General features: G+C 43.4%; 1 protein-coding gene across 2 annotated transcripts in view; it reads right to left on the reverse strand.

Moving 5' to 3' along the window:
* ANTXR1 (ANTXR cell adhesion molecule 1) overlaps positions 1-20,737 on the reverse strand; it is a 245,064-nt gene that overhangs the window by 120,953 nt on the left and 103,374 nt on the right. The window contains exons 11-13 of one of the 2 annotated variants that reach the window (XM_057558001.1): positions 9,366-9,435; positions 7,793-7,871; positions 4,829-5,952 (exon numbers count right to left, since the gene is read on the reverse strand). In XM_057558001.1, the coding sequence (XP_057413984.1) occupies positions 5,896-5,952; positions 7,793-7,871; positions 9,366-9,435 (206 nt within the window). In that variant the 3' untranslated portion in view covers positions 4,829-5,895. Of the gene's footprint in view, positions 1-4,828; positions 5,953-7,792; positions 7,872-9,365; positions 9,436-20,737 lie in introns of those variants that run through there. The other variant, XM_057558000.1, reaches the window with a different exon arrangement.

A 20,737-nucleotide genomic window follows, 5' to 3' on the forward strand; every position in this document is an offset into this window, starting at 1 on the left:
TCCCTTATAGGTCATTACAACATCTTGAGTTTAGTTCCCTGTGCTACAGTAGGTCCTTGTTGGTTATCTATTTTATATACAGTAATGTGTACATGTTAATCCCAACCTCCTAATTTGTCCCTCCCCCACCTCTCTTTCCCCTTTGGTAACCATAAATTTGTTTTCTGTGAGACAATGGCTCTTTCCAACATCTGTGCTTTCTTTTCTCTAAGTCTCCAGTTGTTTCCAAATGTATAACCTATCTCTGTGTGGCAGCTGGAGGCCCACTTTCTCGCGAGACACTGGGAGGCATGACGTGTTACAGACAATACTGATGTTAGCTGGGCTCTGTCTTCCTGAAACAAAGAGGAGCAAGTCTGGTCCGGCAGGCCTTAGTTTGAGAGGAGGAAACCCAGAGACAACCTGGAATATGGGAGAGGGGCATTTGGAGAGAAAGTTTTGCAGTCTTTGGCAACACAAAGTGGTCCCCAGACTGGTCATTTTTGGCTAAAATCATTCTTTCAGGCAAATTCCTATTTTTATACCAGAAGATAGGGTCCAAAAGAAGAAACATAAAAGAGAGGGTTCTGACTTTAAAATCTTGGGATTCTTAAATGAATGGGATTAGAGAGTGAATGATTTTTCTTAAATAGGTTTTAATGACTTTATGTTTTAGACTTTGGAGGACAATTAATGCCAGGTAAGTATAATGATAAGAGTCTTGTGTGTTTAAGATTTACCTGGCAAGTTTACTAAAATGCAGAATTGTGGGCTCTTCCCTATGAAATTCTGATTCTGTAGGGTTTCTCAGCCTTGGCACTATTGACATATTGGATAGTTCTTTGTAGTGGCGGGGGTGGAGGGGGGCGTCCTGTGCATTGTGGAGATAGCGCCCTCTCTCCCTCTCTCCCCCCCCCACACATACACACACACATACACATACACACACACACATACACACATACACACACATACACACATGCACACACACATACACACACATACACACACATACACACACACACAGGTGTTTTCTCTCTCTTTCTCAACAGAAAAATGCCACTAGTTTGGGAAAAGAACAGTCTCAATTCATGAAATCTGAAGGATAAAGTGGCTTAAAACGCCATTGGAAACAAGTTGGTACCATGTTAATCCTCACAGAAGTCAAACCATACTCCAAAACCCCAGTGAGTCATGGCTATTTCAGGGGACACTGGAGGATCCAGTCTGTCAGAAAAATCCTTTCTGAGGTTGCAGATCTCATCTGCATGAAAAGGTACCTCCTTTGACAAAATAAGTCCAAACATGCTGGCCGTGATAGAATATTTTAAATAATAATAGAAATTTTCTATGTGGTAATAATGCATTAACTTTAGTAAGTACTTGTTTTGATTCATTCTTCTAAATAGTCTAAATATTCTCCTTATGTTACTCCTAGATCCATTTACTGAGAAAAGTTTTTTTTTTTTTTCAAAAATTGTGAGGATTAACAGATACCTCTGTTTATAAAATAGACAAGGATTTACTGTATAGCAACAAGGACTTACTGTAGAGCACAGGGAACTATATTCAATATCTTGTAATAACCTATAATGGAAAAGAATCTGAAAAAGAATATATATATCTAAAAGTGCATCACTTTGCTGTACGCTTGAACTAACACAATATTATAAATCAACTATACAAAAAAAATAGTGAAGAAACTGCAGCCTAACCCAGTTTGACTTATCACCACATCTAATTTACTGGTGTTGTTTTCCCTCACTATCATGCAGGCAACTCTTCAAAGTTTTTCCCAGCCTATTTATAAAATACAGGCTTATCATGGACTCAGAAGGAAGCATACTTCTTAATCAGGGAAAAATAGCCTGTTTATAATGAACAGCAAACCTTTTAGTGAGACAGTCCATTAGATTTTTACTTGGCAAGGAAAGAGAACGTCAGTAAACTAATACACAGTTGTCATTCTTTGACAGGCTACCATGTACCTCAAGGCCCTTTTTAATCTTTACAACAGCCGTGCAGGACAGACTCTGAGACAGGCTCAGGTTAACTTGCCCGAGATCATTCAAGAAAGTGGAAGGGCTAGGATTTGAAATTAGGATTTTTGACTCAACATCCTATATTCTTACTTCTTCCATTATACTGCAATCACAGAGCAGTTGTTCTTGTTTTGATGCCTTAGGACTGAGTTTGTTGCATTTTTATTTTCATTCAAAAAGAATTTCTCTGAATAGGACTTGCCATGGGTCCTCTCAAATTTTCTCAACCTTGTTACTGTTTGTAGTCAGGCTGGTATGCATATAAATCAGGAGGAAAGAGAGACTCTCCACTGAGTTAGTGTTGATTTTAGATTCAACGTCTAACTTCAGGTCTCTTTTCTTTCTTTAAAGATTGTGATTCTCCAGCCTGGAAACCAACACAAATCGAATCATATCACAGTTAATAGGGAGGAGCATCAGCTGGGCCTCACTGCTACACACCAGGTGATCAAGGGTGTGGAGTGTACATCCTAGGAGAGTAGTTGCCAACCTGAGAAATGGCCCTCAATTAGAAGGCACCAGAAATTGATACAAAATGAGAGGAAAGTAAGAAAACAATCATGGTTCCTGGGAAGGACCATGAACAAACTAGGGTCATAGCCATATCTAGACCTTGCTCAGGTTGGTTTCTCTTTAGGGGAGGGCCCCTTCCCACTTCTTACCTGTTATCATTTTTTCAAATCACCAGTTGGGTTTTATCGCCTCCACGAAGCCCTTGTGACTCTTCCTGGATTCACCCCTTCTCCTCTCTGAAATCCTATAGCATTTATACACCTGGCTTCCGCAATCTTGGTCTTTGCTACATACTCTTTCATGTGCTTGTTGGACTTATTTCCCAAGCTGGATTTTAAGCTCCTTAGGGACGGCGACTTGTAAAATGTAAATGGAACACTGGAGACACAGGAGGGGTTTGAGAAATACTTGTTGAATGATTCTCTGATTTTTGTACACCTTGGGTGGGAAATTATAGAATTTTAAGGTACTTATCCAGAAGAAGACAACCTTTCATGAAAAGTTCCTTAAGGTCCTACATTTACTTGCTTTGTTCTCAAAAGGACAAACTTCTTTTTTCTATTTCCCTTAGAGCAGCACCATATTAGTGACTTTCTCAACCTACTGCCAGAGTTGGAGAAGAAAAAGGAGGCCAGTGAAGACTCTAGAGGTGGGATGTGTTTAATATGCCGGGAAGAGAGGGCTTTGGATGTTTGACCATTTTCTATAGTCATGGAGCTCAACAAAGTTTACCATTAGTATAGGAATCTTTTAGCTCTTGGATGGAAAAATCTCTTTCCTGTAAAACTTCATGGAATTTCTGCTCCTGGCAGAGGCAACAGTTATTCATTGCAGGTCTTGAAAACTTGTGACATGGTTGTCCAAATGGGCACCAAATAAAGCAAGAAAAAAAGAGGCTTAACTACATATTTTAAAATTATTTTTGGTTCCAGGTGATGGACTGGGCAGGCTGAGACTGGTACTGACAAGTCTAACCCTTTACTCAGGCCCAGGGGATAGTTTTTGATCTAAAAACCTTGTCCTCCAAACCAGCTGCCCAAGAAACAAAGGCAAGTCCAAGACCTTACTTCATATTCTGGATTACCACACACCCCACCTGCATCTCTATTTTGCCCAGTGGTGGCTTTAGTCTTTTTAATTTGAGCTTCTGTGTAGGACCTGTTGGGGACTGGGATTGAATATTTGAATATAGGTCCTCTTCTCTGGATGATTTTGGCTTGTCTGCCCCCTTTCAATCACCTGGGCTTGGTCGAGTGACAAACACGTACTCATAGGAATATATCTTGTGTCAGAAAAGTCCTTTTGTTATAAGGGACTCTGAAGGCGGGAGCCGACTCTCTGGGAAGAATCTCCAATTAGGTCAGTAATTTTGACTAAGCTTCCACTATAATACCAATTAACATTTATTGAGCACTTACTACTGGCCAGGCCTTCCGCCAAGCACTTTACATAATCATTTCATTTAATACTCACAATACTGTTAAGAGATGTAAATTATTATTTTTCTAACTTTACAGATTAGGAAATTGAGGCACCTAGGAGCTAAATAACTCGGTCAAGTTCGCATAACTGGTCGACAGCAAAACTGATCTTCCAATTCCCCCTCTGCCTCAAATCTTCTCCCCTTTCAGTCTTCTTCCTGTCAACTGAGGGCAACTCCATCCTTTCAATTACTTAGGCCAAAGCCCTTGGGGTCATTATTTTTTTTAAATTTTTTATTAAAGTATAGTTGATTTACAATGTTGTATTAGTTTCTGGTGTACAGCACAGTGATTCAGTATCATATATATATATATATATATATATATATATATATATATATATATCTTCTTTTTCATATGCTTTTCCATTATGATTTATTATAGGATATTGAATTTAGTTCCCTATGCTATACAGTAGGACCTTGTTATTTATCTATTTTATATACAGTAGTTTGTACCTGCTAATCCCAAACTCCTAATTTACCCCTCCCACCCCCTTTCCCCTTTGGTAACCATAAATTTGTTTTCTATGTCTGTGAGTCTGTTTCTGTTTTGTAAGTAAATTCATTTGTACCATATTTTAGATTCCACATATAAGTGATATCATATGGTATTTGTCTTTTTCTTTCTGACTTCCTTCACTTAGTATGATAATCTCTAGGTCTGTCCATGTTGCTGCAAATGGTATTACTTCGTTCTTTTTACAGATGAGTAATATTGCATTGTGTATATATATATATATATATATATATATATATATATATATCTCACATCTTCTTTATCCATTCATCTCTCGATGGACATTTAGGTTTAGGTTGCTTCCATGTCTTGACTATTGTAAATAGTTCTGCTATGAACATTGGGTTGCATATATCTTTTCGAAGTATGGTTTTCTCCAGGTATATACCCAGGAGTGGGATTGCTGGATCATATGGCGACTCTATTTTTAGTTCTTTACAGCATCTCCATACTATTTTCCATAGTGGCTGCACCTTGGGGCCATTCTTGATTCCTCTCCTCTCAAGCCCTATGTCTAATACTTGGGAAATAGGTTAGCTTTGCCTTTAAGACACATCTGACTCTGACCTCTTCTCTCATTGCCACTGCTCCCTTCTGAGTCAAGCCACCATCATCACTTTTGCCTGAAATATTGCCATAACCCTCCCAACTAGTCATGGTCCTTCCATCCTTGTCTTTCCATGGGCTGTTCCAGCAGCCGAGTGATCTTTCAAGTGTAAGTCAGATTGCGTTGTGCCTCTGCAAAAGCTGAAGTTCTCACAAGACCCTCCACTCTCCATCCCCATAACCTCACCGCCTACTGCTTGCCTCACTCGCTCTCTTCCAGTGACCGACCACTTTCTTCCTTGTACACACCAGGCGACCCTGGTTTGTGTGCTCTGAGCACTGGGGCTCAGCGTTTGGCGTGTTCTTTCCCCAGGTGACTCACAGTTAACTTCAAAGTCTCTATTCAAATGCCACCTTCTCAATGTATCTCTATTTAAAATTTGAACTCACTCACTCAAGCAGTACCTCTTACTCTGCTCTATTTTTCCTACAGCCTATATTATTTCTTAACATAGTGTGCGATTCATTTGTTACGTCCATTGTTCACTGTCTGCCTTCTCTCCCCGCATCCCTGCGAGATAAGAGATTTTTGTCTGTTGTGTCCTGATGTATCCCGAGCACCCAGGGCAGTGCCTATCCGGCACATTGTGTGTAATCAGTGAATACTTGTTGAATAAATGAGTGAATGGACCTGGATCTCAAATCTTAGGGTGCTTATAATTTTGTCGTAGACACGCAGCATTCTCAAGCGACAGGGCAATAACGCAGAAGACGTTATGAGGTGGTGCCAGTCAAGGGTCAGTCGAACAGAACACTTAGTGACTTGCACTCAGATGAAGGAGATGGGAGACGTAAGTGCAGGTTGGAGTGAGCTGGGAAGACACAAGAGGGACTTTACCAGGAGTTCTTTTCCTTTTGGGGTACATTAGTGAGGACACCCTTTCTTCTTGGCTTAGAGGTCCAGAACTTAAATTTGTAGTCCTGCTTCGGTCACACCACAGTCTTGGCCCCAAGATATTTCCCCTTCCCACCTCCCTGCCCTCGCGGCCTCGGGGCATAGCTGTTTCTCTGGTCTGGTCAGATATAATGAGAAATACAGGCCCAAACTGTTGGATCATTCAAAAGCAGGGAGGAATCTGGAATGGAGTTATTAGATTTGGGGTATTTTAATCATTTCCTGCAGGTTGGCAGTTTCCAAAAGGGTCAATTTCGAAAAGAATCAGGCAGGGCATGCTTGGAGAAATTTCACTGGTCTTGAATCCAGTTTTCATATTTGGTCTCCAGATTTGACATTCCACTGAGGCATGCCTGAGACACAGACATTTCTCAGTGGTGACATGTCTCTGTGACAACCCTAGTCTCTTACGTTGGTCCAGTAAAACTTTTCCATTGTCTGTACCCATTGCACTGGCTTACCCTGCTTTCAAGAAAACTGGTTGGTTCCTAACATAGGATGGAAAGTGTGTGTGTGTGTGTGTGTGTGTGTGTGTGTGTAGGGGAAGGCAGGGGAGCTGGGAAGGTGTGCTGTCCATTGTGAGGCCTGGCCTCCTGCTCCTTTGTGAGACAACTCATTTTTCCCTTGTCTGGCTCCAGGGCCTGCCTGTTCTCTCTCATCCACCTGGATGGTGTTAAGGACACAAACCCCAGTCACTGAGGGGTTCTAACGACATGCCCTCCAAAGGCCAGCCAGGAAGTGACCAAGGGATCTGCCTAAGCTGACCATCAGGCCAAAACACATTTGTCTCTAGAGTGAGCTCATGGGAAAAGTGCATTTGGTTATAGAAACTGAATATTCAGAGAAAGATTCTTTCAGAAATGTTCATATTAGGGGTTGAGATCTGTATATGAGCTAACCAAGCCCCGACTGCCCTCTGATGGGCTGGGCTCCAAATCACTGACTGTGGGAGCCACTACACGGGCTGAAGGGTTCCCAGCCATAGCTGCACAAAAGACCCTCCCAAGGGGGCCATGAATTCACCAAAGCTGGGGCCCACTCCAGAGACTTTGTTTCAACTGGTCTGGCATGAGGTCAGGGCAACCATATTTTTTAAAAGCTCTCCAGGTGATCTTATGTGTAGTCAGAGATGAATGCTACGTGCCACGAAGGATCCAGAGACGGGGCCTCTGAGGAGCTGGAAGAGGATACAGTCCACACTCTGCCTCACAACCTCTATGTCATAGGGCCCCTCCCTGTTTCTTTCCTATTTCATGAATTTTCCATTTTCTCCTGGATTATTTCCACAATCATATCAACAAGCTGCAATTTCTTCCATTCTAAATAAAAGCCTCTCTTTATACTCCACTTCTCCCTTCAGTTATTGCCCCATTTTCCTGCTTCCTTTTGGAGGAAAAACTCCCTAAGATGTGTTTCCTATATATACCGTCCAATTTTTTTCTATGAATTTTCTCCCAGACCCAGTCCATCCAGGCATCCCCGCTCAATACTGCACAGACCCTGGTCCCACCTTGCCATCTGGTTGTGAAAGTGTGTCCAGGTCTCACCCTCAGTAACAGAAATGGGGAACCCGGGGAAGCACAGGCATTCCTGATACACTCCTGATACGTGTACAGCCCCCGAGGCAGCCCACGGCTGGCCTAGCAGTGCCAGAGTCAAAGCTCAGTGAACAGAAGGCAGAACTGGTAAAAAAAAAACTTGCCAGGGAGATGGTAATGCCAATGAAGTTCTCAATAAAGGGAAAGGTGATGACTTACACAGTGTGTGGTGGTGATGATGACAGAACTGGAGATGAAGGAGAGGCCGTCGTTCATGCTGACCTGAAGTGCGGCTTTCCTGCAATGACACGAGAACCAAGGATACTCAGCATGTGGGCAAGGAGCAAGGGGCCGAGAGCCGGACACACAGGTCCCTCGAGGACTCTGCTCTGAACTACCCTTGGGACTGTAGTCTCTTCCTCTGGGGGCCTGAGCTGTCTCATTTGTAAAATGTGGAGGATGGTCTCCAGGGCCCATCCACCTCTAACATTCTAGAGAGATGTCGGGATACACCTGGCTGGTGTATCAAAGCAGCGTATCCAGCCCTTCTTACATTGTGGAGAATTGCATTGAATGGGCAGAGCCTGCTCCCATTTAATTTACTTGTCACATTACAGTACGAAGAAGTAGTCTTAAAAAATGGTTCAAATCAGTGGGGGATAAACTGGTCAAGCTAGAAACTTGATTGTTATCTGGACTCTCAGTGATCAGATTCTGATGGCCGTGGTTTTGTTGCTACCCAGCCAACTCACAGAGGTACAGCAGTAAATGAACGAATTTGCCTTCTATTTCCTCCCATCTATAAGATGCTCACTGAAGCACAAGCTTGCATTCTGCAGCATGGACATGGGGCTAGTTTGTGGAATCCGTGGTATCACAGGCTGACGTTAGGCAACCAGGGTTGGAAGCTTTGTAATTTGAACAAATGATTGAAAGCAGAATTCAGATGAGCAAGTTTAGCATTTTTCCTTAAAACCTCCATTCTATCTTCAGCCTATTATAGATGTGTTTACAGAGAGGCTAGTTTGTGTTCTTTAACAAACATTGCCTCTCTGTTTCCCCGCATATTTCTTTTCTTGCTCAGGGTGTTAATTCTCTCCCTCCTCTTGAATATTTTGATCTCATCTCACCAGCATTTACTATAACTGCCCCATCGCAAGATTTTCTCCATAAATTAGTTCAGGGAACCTCGGGCCGCCTGGCCGAATACATGGTGCTCTGGAGAGACGCTGAGGAAGGAACACTGAACGTGGCCTCAGAGGGGTCTGAACGTGGGGTCTTGAACCGGTCGTGGACCCACTTATCCTTTTTGAGCTTCCTTTCTGAGTTTCTTTATCTCTAAGAAAGGATATCATCATCTAGAAGGGCAATTACGATGACAGGGTGAGGTTATGATATGAGAGTGCTTTGGGAAGCATGAGAGCTTTCTAGAAATGTAGCTGTGATTAAGCCAGACAGACCTGGTTTTGAACCCATACTCTTCCACTTACTGCTGTCTGACCTTCAGGCAAGCTACTTAAATTCTCTCAGCTACAGATTTCACATCTGTAAAACTGGGATGGTGTGTGTCTGGTTCATGGGGCTCTTGGGAGGATAAAGGGAGGGACCCTTTGTGAAACGTTTACCCTGGTGTCTGGCTCACTGCAAAGCATCGGTGACATTATCATTATGTGGATGAGTCTAGAGAAAGGCTCCATGATGACAATGAAGAGAGACTCTTTCTCCTCCTTTTGTCCCCTCTACCTCCTTTCTCCTCCCTGGCTGTGGGGTTTAGCTGCTGGTGGAAACTTACATGCCAACTTCCTTTAAGATAGGCGCTGGACACAGCAAATAAGTATCTTCCACAGTGAAGGGCTTCTCATCTGTAAAAAGGAAGTCACTGGATTAAGAGGAGTGAGGCAAGTTTATAATTTCATATTCAGTGCTTCCTACAGACCATCAACCAAGTCCTGGGAGACACTAGAAAAGCAGTAATGTTTTGAAATATAAACTCATCTTGAGCTGTAAAATCTGCTAGAGTGAACTCAAGGTCTTCTGCCTGAATACCACTAGTCTCTGATCCTGTATGTCCAGTGGAGTCAAGCAGTGAGCAAATAGAGGGTGAGTTCTTACCATAGACCAGGCATCCCTGAGGGGAAATGAGAAGGTATTCGACTGATACTCGGGGAGCTTCAGGTCTAAGTCTAGTTTGAGAGAGAAGCCATATTCATGGGAAAAGTTTGCTGACTCAGCATTGTTTACAATCGCCAAGACAGGGAAGCAACCTTAGTGTCCATCTACAGATGAATGGGTAAAGAAAATAGGGCATATATATGTAGAATGGAATACTATTTAGCCATAAAAAGTGGAAATCTTGCCATTTGTGACAACTTGGATAGACCTTGATGGTATTATGCTAAGTAAAATAAGTCAGACAGTGAAAGACAAATACCATATAATCTCACTTATATGTGGACTCTAAAAAAGAAAAAAAAAACACAACTCATAGATACAGAGAACAGATTGGTAGCTGCCAGAGGCAGGGGCCGGGGGTGGGGTGCGTGAAATGGGTGAGATGGTCAAAAGGTACAAACTTCCAGGTATAAAATAAATAAGTCATGAGGATGTAATGTACAGCATGATTTGGAAGTTTCTAAGAGTAAATCTTAAAAGTTCTTATCATATGAAAAAAATTATAACTATGTGTGTTGATGGATGTTAACTAGATTTATTGTGGTGATCATTTCGCCATCTATACAAATATTGAATCATTATGTTGTACACCTGAGACTAATATAATGTTATACGTCAATTATATCTCAATTAAAAAAAAGTTTGCTGACAGATACAACAAGTAGCTAAGCCAAAATATGGTTCGGCTTCAGAAGACAGAGTAACTTCCTTTAGGTGGGTGACACGATGAGGTCACAGGGAATACAAAACATGAGCTGCGCTTCAGTGGAGAGATGGGGAAGAAGCATTCCTGGTGGGAGGAATGGCATCAGCAAAGACAGAGCAAACAAAAGGGATGCCCCAGGGTAGGACGTAAGGAGGATTTGAAAAGATCAGTATAGGAAAATGTGTGCTCCAAGTTCTTCGAGTTAAGACTGAGGGATTTGGACCTAGGCCTATTATTGGCTATGAAAAGAACTTTGGAGGTTTTTGGAGAAAAACTTGAAGTGACGATTTTGGAAGTTTTAGCAAATGTAGCTGTGAAAGATGGATTAGAATGGGGGGAATCTGGAGGTGGGGGAGTTCTTTTTCTTATCCTAATGGATGTCCGGGGAAAAGCTTAAGCAGTTTTAATCTTGAACTCCTTAAAAACTTCACTGTGTCCCAGATTCTGGGGCCAGAAGCAGGGCTGAGAAGTTACTATACTCAGCATATGGTAGTCATTCCTTCATGACTCAACATTTACTGGGTGCATGCTCTGTTCAAAAGATTGTGGTAGGACCTGTAGGTGATATGAAGATAAATAATATGGGCTCCTTTAATCAAGCTGTGAATACAAATACCTAGAAGACAGAAAGGAAGCCTTTCCATATGTAATGGAAGGATGCCATACTGTTGTTGGCACTTGATATGAAACTGATGTCTCTAATGACATTTGAATGTGGCTGGCACTAAACACTTGCTTGAGTGGAGATTAGGAAGCCTCGTACCCTCCATGCCTGGATTTAAGGACCAGAGCCACATGGGATGGGAGTTGGAGGACACATCTGAGTTCTAAGCACTGGGTCTCCATGGAAGGAGGATGAAGAGGATGGCCAATTACAGTCTCCCCTGATGTCTAGGGAGAACTTCAAGTGGTGGAAAAGTTAGGGAGGTTATTTCAGGTCCTTCACTCATTCACTCAACAAATATTTATTCAAGGCCTACTATGAGCTAGAGACACAGGCTTTGAGAAGAGAAACACAGTGTCTGCTCTTCATGACATTGCAGGGGAGATAGTTATTAAACACATTCAGTTTGTTTTGAAGAAGTAAAAATATTGCATTTTTTAAATCTTAGTCTTTAGTACAAGACTTTTTTTTTAATTGAAGGAGAGTGGATTTACCATATTATATTAATTTCAGGTGTGTAACATAGTGATTCAATATTTTTATAGATTATACTCCATTTAAAGTTATTACAAAATAGTGGCTATATTTCCCTGTGCTGTACAACATATCCTTGTTGCTTATTTAAACATATTCATTTTTATTAAAAAACATATTCTCTTGAATGTCTACCATGTGCCAGGCATTGTGCCAGGCCTGGAAGTGAACACGACAAACGAAGCACTGCACTTTTTTTTTTTTTAATGGTCACTGTTTTAGTTATCTATTGGATTTAGGGAATGTGGGTAAGCCTTGTGCCCTGGGGACATCAGACATTGAACTTAGCTAATAATAAGTGGCACTTATTTCCTGTTATTCCTTGGGTGTGTAGCCTAAGGAGAAGGGGTAATTAGCAGAACAAAATGCAGGCACTCTTAGGCCCTCCAGGCAAATGCCACCTACTACATCAAAACTTCATTTAGAATTCTAATAAGAATGAGTAACCCTGTTTGAGTGAGGTGAACAGAGAAAATGAGAGAGGGCTTCGCATAGGAAATAACATGAACGTTGGGTTTTGACGGGTGAATAGGAGTTCTTGAGGAAGAGAATTCATGAGGAAAGCACAACAAAGCAGAAAAAAATGCTGTTATTACACAAATGACTATTTAAATAAATTGTGATGAGCACAAAGAAGGAAAAGCAGGGGCCTTACTCTCATCTGGGAAGTCAGGAAACATTTCCCTGAGGAAAGGCTCTGTGAGCTGAGATCTGAGGCTGGGTGGAGAGGAGATGCGGTGGGAGAGCGCTGGAGCTGCACAGATCCTGGAGCAGGAAGGAGCCCAGGTCTTCCAGGAGCTAACAGAAGGTTGACAAGGCTGTTGAATTTCAGTGAGACAGTGGCTCAAAATGAGGCTAGAAAAGGCAGCAGGACCAGATGACCAAGGTCTTGTAGGTCATGGTGGGGCTTTTGGGACTTTTCCTAAATGTAACAGGAAGCTACTGGAGGTTCCCCTCATATTTAGAACAAGCACTGGCAGGTTATGGAAAGTTGCCAGAACAGTGAGGGTATGTTGAGTACAGTTATGAAGCTTATGAGGACAGTAGCGGATCACACAGCGCCTGAACCGAGCATTATTATCTTCAAGATGTTTTCCCATCTATGATGGCAATAACGACAGTGAGACTAGCTGGGGCATGTGTGTCGGTGCTAAGTACATCAAACACATCACGTGATCTAGTGTAACCTTCTAGCAGTGCTATCAGGGAAGGATGTTATTCCCTTCATTTAACAGACATAGGTGGAGACACTTGCCCAGCGTTACACAGGGGAGCTTGGAATCAGCACCCGGGCAGTCTGGCCGCCACCTCTTGATGAGAGGCACGCTTGATCTCCTCTCACTACAACCTTACGAACCAAGGCAAGGCAGGGCTCCCTGGGCTCATTTTCCAGATGCAAAATGGAGGCTCAGAGGGGCCACAGTAACCCCTGATTGCACAGCGAGTCGGAGGCAAAGCCAGGACTAGAATTGGATTCCCCAGTATTCTCACCCAGCGCCTCCCTGTTCCAGGAAAGGCTCGTATTAGAGGATAAACCAAACTCGGGACAGGCGTGGCTGATGACAACCTATATTTACTTTCTCTTGGTGCTGCAAATGCTCTAGTAATACTTGGGAGTGCAGATCCCTGCCCACAGAGCCTGCCCACAGAGTCACAGGCCGGCCACGGCGCGGCCACAGGAGGCCTCGTGACTCCTGACTGCATTCTGCGGGGGGAGCTGAAGGGGGCGCACCGCGGCCACACACCGGGGCCCAGCCTCCCTCCCGGGCTCTCTCTGAGCAGATCCTCTCCTCCCAACATCGCAACAGGAAAGGGAGGGAGAGCCCAAGGTTGGCTCTGGTCAGCCTAGGTCAGGTGGACCGCTTCTCACTTCCCCCCTGCTTTCGTTTTCCTTTCCTGCCCGGGAGACCAGCTATTTCTGGAGCAAAGCAGACGAGACCGTAGCTGGGAGGACGGAGGAGACGCGGCCGAGGCCGTAGCACCAGCCCGACACCGCCTCCCATCAGTTCATCAGCCTCCCGGGCTGTGGGCCTGCTCTGGGGAGCTGGCATTTTTCGGGTCTGAGAGGGATTGTTTGGTTTGGAGCCTGGTTCCACTTTACCACAAAAATGAGTGACTTTTTTTCCCCTCTTTCTCTCTAAACAAAGGAGGGCCATTTGGTTTCCATAACTTTGACCATCTGTCTCTTTCCTGGAACGTCCACTTGGGAAGCAGGGCCCAAAGCCTTCCTCCTTGGCCGGGCCACATTTGGCTCGGGGGCCATGCCAACCTCATGGCCACCTCTGCCAAAGCCAGTGGTGTGGTGACATTTATGGCGCCATCGTCCTCCGGAGGGTCTTAGTCCTCTGTCCACCGGTGGCCATCACACTGCTCGTTAGCACTGGGTGGGCGAGGAAAACGGACGCCGGGAGCTGCGAGGAAATTAGGGAGGGGCGGGAGTTCGAAACTAGACCTTCAGGGAATTTTTAGATGATCTATAAATCTAAATTTCCTTGCCTTTTGCCAAAGGTAGTTCCGAATTCAGTGTATACCTACGACATAGGTGAATCCAAAGCATCTGTCTTACAAGAGTCTGATAATCGAACAGAGCTTGATTTAAATCAGGATCTGGGGATCAATGAGTGTCCTTACACCGAAACACCAGACACCCAGGCTTGGGATCTGAGCATCCCTGAGGATGAGTACAAGGGGCACAGGGCCCGGTAGACTCCACAGTCAACCAGATGCAGGTTCATATCCCAGGTCCTCCTACTAGTGTGTGACTGGGGACAAGTTCCTCGGCTGTAAACATGATGACATCATTGTGCGGAGTTGTGTGGGGAGTGAGAAAAAGTGCATGGAAGTATGTTACTCGGCACTCAATAAACATTTAGTAAACGTTACTCCGCGTTATTACACGGGTATCCAAGCCTTTGAAATAGACAATGAATGTGTGGTTTAAAATCAGAGGAACTGAAAATTAAAAATTTCAAAATGTCTAATTGCTTGAATATACTGTTCTGTCAAACATCTTTTTAGGCATTAGTGATAGGGATAGAACAGAATAATTAAATAGCTAGTTAGAAATCCCACTAGGGGATTGAAGATAGAAAGGGAATTTTAAGGGAGTCTGGGAGACTGTTGTAAGCTACTGACCACTCAAGAAAAGAATCCAGTAACCTAGCAACAATCTACACTATCTTGAAGGAAGACCAGGCACATTCAAGTGCCAGCCACACTCAAGCCACAAACCCTGAAAGTTAAAACACAAGACAATAGATATGGAGTCTGAATCCTGTTACACGAAGTCAGGCAATTAATGGTCTTTGAAGAGTAGCATTTTTGCATGTGGCCAAGAAAGGCTGAAAGGGGAAAGAAACTAGGTGAAAGGGGACATTATACGGAAACCTGAGATGAATTACCATATTTTAGTATATGTCACCACCCTTTTGCTAATATACATATGATTTAAATAGCTCCATAACAGTTCTGGTTAAACCATATAGAGTAAGGAGGTACTAATGATGTAAATAAGGAAGAAGGTGGTCTTCTCCCCTCCCCATTTTTTCTTTGATTATAAAAATGTAGCCCTCTTTGTTCTCAGGGCTGCACTCCCTTGCCTGCCCACCTGTGTCTCTCACAAGCCCCCAGTGCTAATAAACTCACTCTTTGCCTGCCACTTTGCGTCACACTGAATTCTTTCTGTGTCGAGACAAAAGAACCTCAGCTTCAGTAAGTCCTGACACCAGGTGAGCAGTTTCAATTAAAAGACAGTGGGTTCAAGTCCCCTCCTAAGTCAGGGATTGTGAGTTCAAATCCCAGTCTGAGTTTTGGCTGGGTTTGAGTCCCATCCAAGAAGGAGTGTGACCTCATTAGGAATTCCTGGGAAAATGAAATGTTTTAGTGAATGTGTGTGTGTGTGTGTACATATGTACATACACACAGGCATATTATATCTACACGTACACACACATACATCTATATCTACACATACATCTATATGTATCTATATTTATTCTATACTGATTTTGTGTAACACTATATACCCATGGTCTCATCTGACATTATTATTATTATTATTGATTTACAATTTGGGAAACTGAGGCTCAGAGAAGTTGGTTAATTGAGTTAGTGTTGCACACTAATAAAAGAGCTGGAAATCGAACCCAGGTTTTGTTGAAATGACTTGCCCATGGTCAACCCAGCTAGTTTTTTTTTTTTTAACAGATATAATTTAAACTAGTTAGCCATTTTATATTGTCATAATCTCACAGCTAGTTTTATGATGTAGCCTGAAGTATACCAGGAACTGAGTCTGGCAGCTTCGGAGGCAAATGATCAAGATTCTCCACGGTTGAGGTTGGATAGCAGTAGGAGGTTTGTCTTCCACGAGAGGCAACCAGGGTTGAGAAGCTCTGTGATAAGGTTCTGCTGTCTTCTGAGAGACCCTGACCTACTGTAATGAACCCATGTTCCAGAACCATACATTCAAATGTGTACATTCCCAGGTTTTGATCTTGGATCAATGTAATTCTTTTCAGACTGGTGAAGAAATTTCCAGAATTCTTCCCTGCAGTTCATAACTGTCTAATGGATTTGGGATAAAACCAGGATTAAAATTTATTAGCTAATTCAAACACCAATCACAGTGGATCCTTTCACAGGGCTGATTAAATAACTGAAATCCTGTCCAAGTCTTGGCAATCCTTTCTTGATATAAATATTTATTTCTGGCCAAAAGGACAAGAAAAATAACCCTTAGTCTTATCTAAGGGAGCTTGTTGAAACCCTCCCAAAGCTGATGTAAGCTCCAAAGAAGAGTTTACATTCCTACTGTGACAAAATAGTGGAGGTTAGGGACTGAATGAGCTCACCCTGCTCTTCCTCCCCATCTCCCCTGGGTCTAAGGAGATTTTTGTGGCATCCCTGAGCCAAGTATAACTGTTCAGCACCAAATTATCAGCTGGTTGGGGAATGTGTCTCTGAATTAAGACAGAACAGACAAGCTAGAGTTAGACTGAATGTTTCTACCTTTTCACCGACTTGAACAGTAACCAGCTTTTTAAAAAGTTCAACTTTTAAAATACTGTGCAGAAACCTGAAATAAAATGGTACTCAGCAGGACCCCAAGTTGATGAAATTCAACTTGGCTTGAGCTTTCTGGGGTCCTAGCCAGAAAGGAGGTGGTCGATTGCTCTACTGGGACTCCTGCAATGAAAATTCACAAACATGGGGGTCGTACTGCAAAGCTAAGTGGGATCCCATGGCTTAGAATAGAAAGAAGCTAACATTTATTAGGCATGTACTATGTGTACATACCATTTATTAGGCATGTACTATGTGTACAAACCTTCCCCTAGGCTGGAAGGTTTTCATAGATGGCTGAGATCACAAGCCTATGGATTCTTTTGCTAGAAGACCTTAAACTCTACGTAAGGGGACAAAGCAGAGATTTTGAAAGTGGAGAGGGTGGCTTCTACTTGGAAAGGCTGAACAGTGGTTCTGAGGTCAGAGCAATGAGAAACGAGAGTCAGCACAGAATGGGAAGAGCCGGTAGTGAAGCACAGGTGGGTGAGGCCAAGTTGGGAAAAATCCTCAGAACGTACACGTCTGCCGTAATGTCCTCTCAGGCCCAGCTGAAGCCAGAGGGGTGCCTTTAATATGGCGGAACCAAGTTGGCCACCGTCGTTTTCCTCAGACACGACCCACACATATCTACCCATTCGCTAGCCTGGAGTTGTTGCAAGGTTTCCTTGGAAGCCCTCACTGGCTAGTTGCTATGAGATCAGGTGATGAGCTTGGTCAACAGGCTCCAGATAAGTTCCCTGGGCTATACATGATTATTTCCCCAGCTCCTGTGTGTGTAGGTGTCCAGGATAGCCTTTTAGTTTCCCTTCATGTTCTCTGGGGCAGATTAGAGTAGAAACCATGAGTACATTAAGAGCCTGGGCCCTGGAGTCCCATCACAGCTTGCTACCTACTAGCTATGTAACCCTCTCCATAACCCGGAGTTCTCACCTATAAGATGGAATAATACTCACTTCATACTCAGCTCATTTAATGGGATGATATGATTAAATGCTCAACACTTAATAAGCGCTTGACAAACGTCAACTATTACTGCTAAAGTGGGGGTACTTCTGGGCTCATTGCCTGAGGCACCTGTAAAACACGAGATGTGAAGGTGTGTATAAACTGAGTAGGTCTTGCAGAACTTGTCTACTGGGTTGTGTCAGGGCTACATGGTGTAGGTGTGACAAGAAGAGAGTCATCTATCCTAATAGGATCTCTGGGCGTGTATGTCATGCAGTGATCCTCAAATGGGGGCAGTTTTGTCCTTCAGGGGATAAAAGGCAATGTTTGAGACAGTTTTGGTTGTCAAACTGGGGGAGGAGGGCTATCGGCATCTAGTGAGTAGAGATCAGGGATGATGGTAAGTATCCTACAACGCACAAGGCATCTGTCTCCCCTTCAACAAAAAATGGTCTGGTCCAAAATGTCGATAGCGCCAAGGTTAGAAATCCTGGTATAATGTCTACCATGGCTTTATACCTTTCTTTGGCCCACTGTAGAGAGTTCTGTAGATAGTACTGGGTGGTTCACAGCCCACCCCCAAGAATTCTGGTAGAATGTCCAGAAAAGTTCAGAGGTGTTAAAAGATTATGAGCAGAGGAGGGAGAGGAAGTAACAACTTGAGGGCCACTGGAAGACACCTGGCTGGAGTAAGGAAGAGAGTGCTTCTTAGCAAATTCTTCCATGCAGGCTTTGATGGGTCCAGGTTTGCCTAGTGGTAGGTGGCCCCTGAGCCACTCTGCTGGGTGGAGCTTTACAATGGAAATGGGGGCACTCCAGAAGTGGGACTTAGATTACTGTTGAGGCTCTGAGCTGACGTGGGTAGGAAGGCTGCAGAGTCAGAGCACCTCACCTACAAATACCAGTATAGGACAAAAAGCTGAGTGAGTCTTAGAAAAAGATAAGTCGGTTAACTTGAACATTGTGTACATGAGGATCAAGATTACATCATGGCCCCAGAAGTAAAAGGTGAGGGACCATGAGTGCACTCCCAGAGGAGAGCAGGGATGGGAGCCAGCAGCCCTGCTGGTCTCTGGATTGTCTTTTGGGGGCTTACACATTCCCCAGTCCCGCACAAGTCTTGACCTCTGTGGCTCTGGACCCACCAGCTTTTAGAACTGGTCTTCAGCACAGCTAGTTTGACTTCTCAGGATATAAACTGCTTTCTGCTCATATTTACTGCTGTTTTCAGTAATTATAAAAGTAATACACAGTGAGTGTGAGAAGTCTGAGAAATACAGAGACGTATATCCTTGGTGGCGCAGTAGTTAAGAATCCGCCTGCCAATGCAGGGGACACGGGTTCGAGCCCTGGTCCAGGAAGATCCCACATGCTGCGGAGCAACTAAGCCCGTGCACCACAACTACTGAGCCCACATGCCACAACTACTGAAGCCCATGAGCCTAGAGCCCGTGCTCTGCAACAAGAGAAGCTACTGCAGTGAGAAGCCTGAGCACCGCAACAAAGAGTAGCCCCCGCTCGCCGCAACTAGAGAAAGCCCGCACACAGCAACAAAGACCCAACGCAGCCAAAAATAAATAAAATTGAAAAAAAGAATAAAAAGAATGAAAATCCTTGGTAATCCTAACTTCCAGTGATAAACATTGTTAATGCTATTTCAGAATGTTTTCTATGCATATTAGTTTTCACATGATTGGAATCATACTACGCATAATGTTGTGGTATTTGGCATCTTCTCTATCCAAAGTTAATAGTTAATAGATTTAGGTATTGCAAGAAAACCGAATGAAGATAATGGGGCTCGGGGCTCTTGCAAAATATTTCCTCCTCTCAATAAATCTAGACCAAAAAATTCTTGACTGTTGACATTTATAAAACTTACAAATTATCTTCTAAGCAAAGCATCAACTTCTACAAAATTTGTGAGCTTGAGGTCAGAAAAGTGGTGCCCTTGAGACAGCTGTAATTTGCTGAGAAGAAATATATTTTTTAAAGCTTTGTTTTCACTTGGTTGAAGACAATTCAGGATTCGTGCACAAGGTATGTGTCTCCTGACATACGAAGTCTTTCAGCTGTGCACAATTGGGTTTGGAAGGGTTTACCTTTGGAATTGGGATTGAGCGGCAAGTCTATTAAAATGGCTAAAGCCTTCCACAGGATCATGGCCATGAACTATGGCAAATGCTGACTGTTCTTAAAGAACTCAAACCTATACAGAAACTTAGAGAAGCGGTGGGAAGGAGACCCCAGGCACACACTTGAGTAACAGTGGACGCCACTAAGTTGCTGTGGTATGTAGATTAGGAGACAGAGCTAAATTGCATGGAGAAGAAATATATCAGTAGCACTCCCTTCCTTTCCCTCAGCAACACCCAACTTTTCCTCTAAATGAATGTTGAGCAAATATTTAAAGAATGCCAGTTTGAAGGGGGCATAGGTTATTAGCCTGCCTGGGGTTCCCATGAGTCTGGCCCATCTCTGTGTTAACCATTTTTTCTTCCACCATCCTACTGAAGTGACAAAGGAGCAGTACGGCATGAGGAAAGGCATGATCACAAAAGTCTAGTCATCTGGTGCAGAATAGAGGGGGTGCCAACTTCCTCTATCAGGACAACACGGCTGGGAAAACAGCAGTTTCAGGGAAGTTCAGAAGCAAATCTCTCCTCCAACAATGCTTCAGAGAAGACCACTGTGTGCCAGAGTCCACCGGCAGTTTACAATTTTCATTTGGAAGCAATTGCACACTTGGTAGAACAGGGGCAAAGTCAAGTTTGACTGTCTACCAGGCACTGCTGCAGTTAACTTTGGACTGTGTCAACTTGCCCTTGGAAGAAGCTCTTTTGCCCCTGAATGAAAATCTTTACCAGTTAGTTACTTTTGGTGGCAACTTCTCTTTTATCCCCACCCCATCCCAGATTACTGGGGTTTTTATCTGACCAAGCAAAACTGCAGTAAATTTCCACTTATCTATATTTTTGTCTGGATCTGAAAGATAGAAACATGAACTAACACAGTCTTGGCAGGAGCTACTTCAGAAGCAACTGGGTGAAACCCAAACTCCCTCTGAAAGCAGGGG

This window comes from Balaenoptera acutorostrata, chromosome 12, assembly GCF_949987535.1.
Source record: "Balaenoptera acutorostrata chromosome 12, mBalAcu1.1, whole genome shotgun sequence".
Taxonomy (NCBI): Eukaryota; Metazoa; Chordata; class Mammalia; order Artiodactyla; family Balaenopteridae; genus Balaenoptera; species Balaenoptera acutorostrata.